General features: G+C 49.4%; 1 protein-coding gene across 1 annotated transcript in view; it reads right to left on the bottom strand.

Moving 5' to 3' along the window:
• CABP1 (calcium binding protein 1) overlaps nucleotides 1–9,844 on the bottom strand; it is a 26,429-nt gene that overhangs the window by 15,883 nt on the left and 702 nt on the right. Inside the window, 1 exon segment of the mRNA XM_027865154.1 lies at nucleotides 9,489–9,827. Coding sequence (XP_027720955.1) covers nucleotides 9,489–9,827 — 339 coding nt within the window.

The following is a 9,844-nucleotide window of genomic DNA, read 5'->3' as shown; positions in this document are numbered from 1 at the left end:
CTGTATCTTCTCCTTTCTTTCTCCCCTCTCTCCCCTCCCCTCTCCTCGACTCTTCTTTCTCTCCGCCTTTTTCTCTCTCCCTCCCTTTGTCTCTCTCCCCTCTCTTTTCTATCTCTATCCCTGTATCTTCTCCTTTCTTTCTCCCCTCTCTCCCCTCCCCTCTCCTCAACTCTTCTTTCTCTCCGCCTTTTTCTCTCTCCCTCTCTTTGTCTCTCTCCTTTCTCTTCTATCCCTGTATTTTCTCTTTTTTCTTTTTTCTCTCTCCACCTCCCCTTCCCCTCCTCCTTCCTCTCTCTCCCTTTGTCTCTCTATCCCTCTTGCTCTTTTCGTGTTTCTCCCTGTTGGTCGCCTTTCTCTCTTCTATCCCTGTATCTTCTTCTTCTCTCTCTCTCCCCCCCCCACTGTCTTTCCCTCCCCACCTCTTCCCTTTTTCTCTCTGTCTCTTTCTTTCTCCCTCTTCCTTTGTCTCTTCTTTTCTCTCTTCTTTCTCTCTCTCTCCCCCCTCCCCCCTCTCTCTCTCTCTCTCTCTCTCTCTCTCTCTCCCCCTCCCTCCCCTTCTCTTTCTCCCTCTCCCTCTCCCCCTCTCTCCCCCTGTTCCTGCTCTCTGATTTGTGCTTTTCTGAAGGCTGGGTTTGGTTTTGGTTTTTTGTTTTACTTTCTGTACACTTTCTTGATGAGATTGAAGGGAAGAGGGGGGGGGGTTTGCTGAAAAAATCACTAAGTGAATGAGAGCATGAAAAGCTGGAGAAGGTGGAAGGATAACATACATCAACTTAATGCTGCATCCCTTCCCCTCCCCCCCACCCCCCCACCAATCTGCAGGGAGATTGTCTCCGTGGTAGGGATCTGGAATGGCAGCTGCAGATGGGAATTAGGACAACAGCGCTACTGGGAGCCTCGGGAATCTGGCTAGTTTAGGTCCCTGCTGCCCCCAAAGCCAACATATCACCCAGTTTCTGAGCTTGCACATGCACGCACAACACAAGCATCCATGCACACAGAGGAAAATTAGAAACCCTGCAAAGAGCCGTGTGCTCATTAGAAGCAAAGGCTGGTGACTTTTCCTGATAACCTCTTCATGGTAGTTCCCAGGTCCTGTGTCTTGAAATCCAATTTTCTTCCTTCCCTCTTATTTGTATCCATTGGTTGTGTTTTTACTCAGACTGTATAGCCAGAAGGTAAGCCTGGGGTCAAACCATCCCTATGTCCTGGTGGCCACCAAGGAGAATGTAGGGAGGTTCCAGGGTGTTTGTTGCTGGCAAAGAAACTGAAGCCAGATCCACCAACGTCCAAGGATCTTGCTGCATTCCTCCCTGAGAGTCCCGAGGAGCTGGATGACAGACCCCAATTGCTCTTCAGGTTAGACTGCTCAGGTCTAGCCTTGATGGAGATGGAGCATTTGGGTTGGTCAGCTACCTCTCCCCAATCCCATCGGGTTCCTGCTTTGGTTTAAGATTATTTCAAGCAGGTTGACCTCGGAAGTAAAGTCAAAGCCCATTGGCTGGTTTCCGATGCACATGTTAGGTCCTATAATGCCAAGGTTAAATGAGTAAATCATCTACCTGCCTCTTCAAGCCTTCCTTAGCCAGAAGGCCTAAAGGTTGTAGTAGAGCTTCCAGCACCTCTGTATCGCAGCTCCCACAGTGGGTAATAATGTTTCTAAGCTGTTCTCCAAGAACTTTACACCTCAAGATGAATGGGATTGGTTGGAATTCCACCTGCTGTCCCAGAGGGCCAGGAAGGGGAGGTGAGCAAGCCTCCAACATCCTTGGCCCCAGAGCCATAAGGCCCTAGAGGGTAGTGACCAACTGTCATCGGCCAGGAGCAGAGGCAGTGAGCAGCAGAAGTGAGACATCTACAGTGATTCCTCAGAGGCCCTGCCACCATGGAAGCTGGTCCAGGAAAGGAGATACCCTCCCCTCCCAGTGCCTCTCCAGGAACCTCTGGCAGCTGAGTGGGAAGTAAAGAGGCAACCTCAGGGAGGGAGCTCGGTCCCTATCACAGCACAGACATTAATCAAGAGAGTTACTTGGCTTTGGTGTTTCAGCCAGCCCCTGAGAGAGGGAGGCACTAGGTTGCTCTAATAGAAAAAAGGAGGAGCCTGGCTGAACTAGAGGCAGAAAGGCTCAGAATGAGAGGAAAGCTCCCCTAGTGGTTGAAAGTCCAGAGGATGAGAAGAGAGCAGAGAGGGTGACCCGGATGGGTTCTTTGTACTCTCTCTCCATCACTCCCTCAGACAGAAGAGGGAACCAAGTGGAGAGGAAACACCTGTCAGGAGAGCCAGACTGGGGCAAGCTGAAGGTGCCGGAGCTGAAGCTTTTGCAGGACTGAGGGATCTTGCAGGTCCATCATTTCACATGGAACAACAACCTTGGTTCATTTTCCTCCATCAAAAGATTATCTAATTGTACACCACTCCGCAAACCTTGACGAGTCAAATAGATGTATAATTATACTTATGGAGAGGCTTGCCCGAGGTCTCGTGGGCAGCAGGGATCAGAGCCATAATCTAAAACTGGGGCCTCAATCCCAAATCCAGTGGAAAGTCAAACTATGGTCTGCCAGCATTTATCACAGTGCCTGGCACATAGTAAGCACTTAATAAATGTTTATTGATTGATTGCCAAATTGCAAATTTTGTGCTTTGTTCAGTCTGAGTCAGTATACGACTTTGAACTCAGGAAATGCTTAATAACTGTTCCTAATGAGACATGGCCATTCACGAAGTTTGAGGAAGGGGGTGGGTGGCTGCTGAGTGCCAGAGATGGTCTTAGGTTCATCTCATTGTACTTCTGTCAATGAATCCAGGGTCTATCTTATCTTGCCATCCAGGTAGGTAATAAGTGGTTCTGAGTTCATAGGAGTTTAGAGATAGAATGGATGTGACTTCAGAGGCCATCTAGCTCAACCTCTTCATTTTACAGAGGGGGAAACTGAGGCCCAAAGAGATTAAGTGATTTGCCCAAGGTCACAAATCTAGTAAGAGGTACAGTAAGGATTTGAATTCAGATCTTCCAACTGCCAATCCAAACTCTTGAAGGCTGTGCCAGTAGAGCAAATACTGGGACATATTCTACCCCCTTGTCGTCCTGGTGATGACAGATTGTGCCTCTTGACTAGGAATCGACCTAGGGAAACACTTATGAAAGGTAAATTCAAATTTAAAAAAAAAGAATGTTTAAATGGCTCTCTTGCCACACAGGCCCTACAAAGGAATGACAGAAAATGGATTTGGACCCAGTGGATCTGAGTTCAAATCCTGACTCTGCCACTTACTAGCAGTATGACCTTGGACATAGCACTTAAATTCTCTGGGCAGAAACAGCTTGTCACAGTGGATGGAAAGCCAACCTGAGAGTCAGGAAAAGCTGGGTTTAAAACCCAACTCAGACTGGGACGAATCACTTAAGCCCTCAGTGCCCCAGGCAGCTTTTATGCTATAAATTGCAGAGCAGGTAGTGAGGTCTCCAGTGAAAGGGAAGGTTTTCCCACATGATTACAGGTCAGTCTTTTTTTTTTTCTTCAGTTGTGTCTGACTCTTCTTGACCCCCGTAGGGTTTTCTTGGCAAAGATACTGGAGTGGTTTGCTATTTCTTTCTCCAGCTCATTTTGCAGATGAGGAAACTGAGGCAAACAGGGTAAGTGATTTGCTCAAGTTCACCCAGCTAGTAAGTGCCAGAAGCCATATTTGAACTCATAAAGGTGAGTCTTCCTGATGCCAGCCTCAGCGCTCTGAGCATTATGGCGCCCACCTAGCTGCCCTAAAATCACAGTTACGGTTCCCAAAAAGGGGGCTGAGAGTCCTGAGAATTGTAATTTTTAGATAGCCTCTGTGTGCTAGAGGCAACAAAATGATATTTTCATTAAATTGTTTTGTTGGGGTTTTTCTTTTAACCTTAAGGTGTGTTTTGTAGAGGAGAAAAGATGCTGCCTGCTCTCAGCAGCTTTTCTGTTCCTGAGCTCTGCCCTGATCCCACAGGGAAGTTCCAGTATTAACTTGCTGTTCTCCTCAGGGCCCAAGGCTCACCTGGGTTAGAATCATCAGAATCATCCTTCGCCCTCCCGGGCCAGCTACATTGCAATAGCTCCTGCCCCCTGGAGGCCAGACCTGAGCCAGACACCGGCTCCTTGACCTTGGGGGAAGTATCTCCGTCCTTGGGGAAAAGAGAGGCCCGCTGCCAACTGACTCAAGGCCAGAAAGGCCAATCATGAGCTTTGGAGGCTAGCCCTGGAGAGAAAACCCTACAGAACAGCTAAGCCTCCTCAGTAAAGGACTGAAGGTAACTTGGGATGAGGGTGAGGAGACCAGGTGACCTCATGCTCCCTAGAGCTGAAGCTTGGGTGTATGAGGGGGAGGGAGGGAGAAAGGTGGCTTTAGAAGGCAGGAGGAGACTTATAGCATTTAATAGAGCTTTGTCTCATGTTCTTTCTTATTTTATAGATGAAGAAAACGGAGGTGGATGATTGCTGCCCAAGATCACACAGCTGGCTTGTGGCTAAGCTTAAACCTGGGTCTCCTTACCCTGATTCTACTGTCCTTCCTACTAATGGTACTCACATCACAGAATCATAGATTTAGAGCTTGGAAAGGCCTTGGGGCCACTCAGTTCAACTCCCTAATTTTACGAAGAGTAAACTGAGACTGAGAAGTTGAGTAGTAATAATAATAGTCACCATTTAGACAACACTTTCAGGTATGAGAAAGCAATCTTTACATAAGTTATCCTTTTGGATTCTCACAATAACCCTATGAGGTAGATGCTCTTAACATGCCTATTTTACAGATGATGAAACTGAGCCCAAGAGAGGTTAAGTGACTCACCCCAGACTGCACAGTTAAGTATTTGAGGCAGGATTTGAACTCAGTCCTTTCTGACTCCAGATTCAGCATTCTATGCACTATACCAATGTGTGTTGAACAAAACTGAATTTAATTTACTTAGAGTAGATAAGGGAAAGGGTAAATTTTTAGCTGAGGGGGAAGGGGTCATCCTTCCTGGCCAGCTGTGGCAGTAAGTAGTCATTAGGTTTAAGGAATATTAGAAATGAATAATTGGATCAGAGAGATTAGAAGGATAAACCCACTACTGATTAGGAAGGAGATTGGCCTTTTTCCCTGATCCACCCTATCACTATCCCTGCAGCCTGGACATAAGGTCAGCCCTCATTGGGGGAGGTCAGGGGGAAGAAGGGAATAAGTGTTTACTATGTACCAGGCTCTGGGCTAAGTGCTTTACAAATATTATCTCATTTAATCCTCACAACACACTGTGAGGTAGATACTGTTATTATCCCATTGTACAGCTGAGTAAACTGAAGGTAAGTTATCCACTTGCCCAGCTAGTGAGTATCTGAGACAAAATTTGAACTCCAGGCTCAGAGCTCTATCCGCTGTGCCCCTTAGCTGGCTCTGCCTCATTCCCAGGGAAGGGTAGGGGAGATAGTACAGCAGGAGCTGGGTAGACTCTTCTACTCATCACAGGCCACTGCTTACAAGGAAGATTAAAGTAGATGTGTTTGAATTTGGCTGCAGTGGGATGTATAACGTAGAGTAATTAGCACACTGATTGCCCACTGAGGGCAGTTTTTCACAGAGTCTTAGATTGAGAGGTGGAAGGGGCACCAGAGACCATCAAATTCAAGCCCTTTTACAGTTAGGAAACTGAATTTGAAGAGGGAACTTGAAGTTGGGACCCTACGAGCCTTGGGGTCTGAGTTGAGATTTGAACCTGGGTCTTTCTACACCATGTTGGCTGTCATTCCCGTTTGAGGCTAGAGATAGAAATGGAGCAATGATTTCACTGGGGTAGGCAGCTCCCAGGGAAGAGCCTTCTCTGAATCACAAAAAGGGGGTTCTGTGATTCTGCATCCTTGCAGGGCTACATCTTCACATCTTGGCCCTGGGGTCTTAACACAATGATGCACTGATATCAAGGTCTTTCTCCAGACTCCTCCACCTCATACGATTATCTGTACTTAATGCATTTGTATTTATTTTGTTAAATGTTCCCCAATTACATTTTATCTGGTTTAGGCCCCACTCCCAGGCATTGTGAGCCAGGTGCAAAAGGCAGACCACGTGTCCTGATTATCTCTGACCTGAAGCACTGAAGTGGTAAGTGATTTGCCAAGGGTGACACAACCATCCACTACACAACACTGCATTTCCATTTTACAGATAGGTAAATCGAAACCCACAAATGTAAAGAGATAGCTAGGTGTTGCAGGTGTCTCCAGGAATACCTGAGTTCAAATCTAGCCTCAGATACTTACTAGCTGTGACTCTGAGCAAGTCACTTCCTTTCAGCCTCAGTTTCCTCACCTGTAAAATGTATATAATAATAACACCTACCTCCCAGGGCTGTTGTGAGAATAAAATAAAATAATATTTGTAAAGCACATTACAAAACTAAGTTCCAGTTATCACCATCATCATCATCATTATTAACAATAATAAAGTGATGTCAAATGGCTCTTAAATGCCTGTGCCCGAACGGGAAGCCCAGATCTTCTTGACTTGAAGGTCAATGCTCTTTCTACCACGTCAAGTCACCTTGCCAAAGGCACACCCAAATAGGCCCTTGGCTAGGCACTGGCACGATTTCACTTTCCTGAAGCACTTTCATCGTCAGCCCTTCATTTCAATCCCTGGCTCTGTAATTATGAAAAGGTAAAAGGGAGGGGTTGATGTTAAAAGCCTCCATCAGCATCCCACCTCCCAACTGGAATCCACAGAGTTAGACTTGATAGTTCATTTTCTACCTACTTTATTCACCATGGCACAATTTTATCTTAACCAGACATTGCTGGGCCCCTGATCCATCTATGGAGACTGAGAAATTGCCAGGGCAAAGAGAGGTTAGGAAAGAATAATTGCTCTCTTTGTGACCGGTGTCTGGAGGGTCTAGAACAAACAAACCATTTTTTTTTCCATAAAAAGGAATCTTTACATTCTCCCCAGGGTGTAAACCCTAAATTAACTGGACTTTGAAGACAAAGCCCACAGCCCCTTTAGCCAGAGAGGCTCCCAGAAGGAGGTATTAAATATTTGATGGGACATTTTTGCTTCACTGATTCCAGTGACCCCAGTGGCATTTCAGAAAGGTTGTCAGGGTACTGGGCTGGATTAATCTCTTCATTTATGGGCTAAGAAAGCAGAAAGCAGACCATGAACACACAGCTGAGCTTCTCTGAACAGCCACTGTAGAATTCCATGTCAATAAACACAGCAGGACCAACATGGTCAGCAGAGAACTGAACAATTGGGGGATCTGTGATGCTGCACCCTTGTTTGGCCACACCCTCACATTCTGGCCCTGAGGTCCTAACATCCTGATTCACTGATATCACAGTCTGTCCCCCCTCCCTGCCCCCAACACCCTGTACTACCATCATATAAACTTGCCCTGCACTGACACATTAATTAACTGTGGCAAGGTTCTCCCTGGAGCCAGCCCCTCACCACATAAGCTTTCATAGCCTGGCCTCAAGATCACCATCCCAGAGAGCCATTTGCAGCCATATGACACAGAGTACCCCCTGTAAGAATATATCAACACACCACTGCGCTACCAAGCCAAGCGATGGGCCACTGCTGCAATCTGGGGGAATGTGTTACTGCATTAATGTCAGACCTCTGCAATAATCAGCTGCTACATAAGAGCATTTGGAGAAGGGTTGTGCAATGCCATGGCACAACCCACTGTCCCAATGCTACTCCCATATGTCAGAGAACCCAGGAAGCTGAAACTAACCCATTTGGTTTAGCTTAAACGAAACCATTAGGACACTGAAGACAAAGCCTACTCTCAGAACACTCCATACAGTTTATCCAAGCTCCATCGAATACACTCTCAGGCAGGATGCTGCCATCAGATGACTGCATTGCAACCTTCCCCTGACTGTAGCAACATCCTATCTCACTACTGCACCAGTGAGAGTTTTGCCTGAGTCAAACTCAGAGGACTGAAAGACCCCCAAAAACATTAAAAAGAAAGAAATCCCAAGGATTGCTGAGTTCAGTTACTCATTTCTCCCCCAGCACCTCATTCCATTCTCTTGTCCCCCACTGCACCCTGCTAATTCTGGCAGTCTATTTTCAAAAGATAGACACCTTTCTGCCTGATACTCCTGATCAAAGACAGGACGATGACTGAGACAACCTCCCAAGGGCCTTTTCGACTCCAGGATTCAAACTTCATCCATCTGTAAATGGGTTTGGATTCAGTGTGGCCACAAATCACTTCAAAACCGGTGACCTAACTGAAGTCCCAATGGGATGTCCAAAATGCCGACCTGCAGAACTCAGCAGTTCATTCTATACTTCCCCATATCCAGCCACAAAACAGTTTCCAAGCCCAGACTTCTGACTTCCTCTTACACTAAATTCTCCCGTAAATTCTCCCTTCTGCCACAGCCTCCTTCACCACCACGGTGCCCTTTTATTGCCACCTTCCCTCATAGCCCACGTTCCTGGGTACTCGTGCAGACTTTTCCACTTCCCTGGCTGCATTTGGCCTGGCTGTCCATGCCTTTCAGCGGTCATTGGCATCACAGACTCTGTGACCACAAATTTTAACTCAGTCCAAGTTGCTTGTCCTTGACACTTTTCCCTGACTTGCCCCCCATTTAGTTCCCAGGCTGATTTAAACTCTCAGTTCCTTTGGGTCACGATAGCGTGGGCTGGGCGGGCCGGACAGAGGGGCTGGAACCCCTTCCTCCAGCTGAGTTTGCTCCACTCTGCCCTAGACGGCGCCTCAGAACCTAGGTCCCGGACAGTCCAGCAGCAAAGGTTCCAACCCCAGCCCCCCTTTCCCGCGTCGGCCCTCGTGTCTCAACTTCTCCGGGCATACTTCCAGCCCTAAAGTCCCGCTTCCAGGGCTGGCACTCATGCTGAAGGCTTCCAGTGCCAATCGAGGGGCATCGGTGCCCTTAAACGAAGTGGACAGAAACGGCAACTCCACTGACGGCAAAAGAACCGAGAGCCGGATTCTTTGTGCTAGCTCAAAGCCGAGCAGTGGACAGCGCAGATGGTGCTGAATCTGTTTGGGAAGGAACGCAGCAGAGGGTAGAGAAAGGGACCGGAGGAACCTCGGACCAGGGGCGGGAAGTAAGCACAGCGAGCGAACACGATGAAGAAGAGAGGGGACAGCTGGCCAAAGAGTGGCAGATGTCGAGCCCAGGTCAGGAGAGACGATGAGGCTGGTCAAGGGGCCAGAGAGGGGCTCTCTGTTGTTTGCTGGTCCCCCGACTCGCCTCTGAAGCCACAGAGATGAAGCTAGCCGGGTTTCCAACGTCTCTGCCCCCCAAGATGCCAGCCCTCTCCCCAGTCTGCCCTTCCCCCCCCCCCCCCCCCCCGGGTCCCGGCTCGGCGAGTTGCTGGAGCCCAGCTGGCCAGGTGACCCTGGGCAGGAGGTGGGGTAAAGGGAGGGGGGGGGAAGCACTGCCTGACCCCGGGCCGGGGGCGGAGTGCAGGGCGCGGCCCTTACCTGGCCGAAGGCGGAACTGAGCATGGGGCGCAGCTGGTGGAGGAACGGGTCTGCCTCGGGCACCGCGGCTCCGGCTCGGGCTCCGGCCGCCCGCAAGGACTCCCGGGAGCGCTGCCGGAGGCCAAGCGCCGGGGACAGCCCCCGTTCCTCCCCATCCCGCCCGAGGGGCTGCGGAGAATGAAGCGGCGGTGACTCCCGGCTGCCCGGGGCCGGGGGGCGCCGCCAGCTCCCCCGAGCCCCGTCCTCCCGCAGCCCCGGCCGGCACAGGGGCCTCCGCGAGCTGGGGTCCCCGGGCGGCGGCGGCGGCGGCGGCGGCGGCGGCGTCCCGGGGCAGCCGGGCTGCGGGCGCGGGGGGC

The sequence above is a fragment of the Vombatus ursinus genome, unplaced genomic scaffold (genome assembly GCF_900497805.2).
Source record: "Vombatus ursinus unplaced genomic scaffold, bare-nosed wombat genome assembly UNPS02001287.1, whole genome shotgun sequence".
Classification (NCBI taxonomy): Eukaryota; Metazoa; Chordata; class Mammalia; order Diprotodontia; family Vombatidae; genus Vombatus; species Vombatus ursinus.
This window is presented reverse-complemented; position numbering and strand designations above follow the sequence as displayed.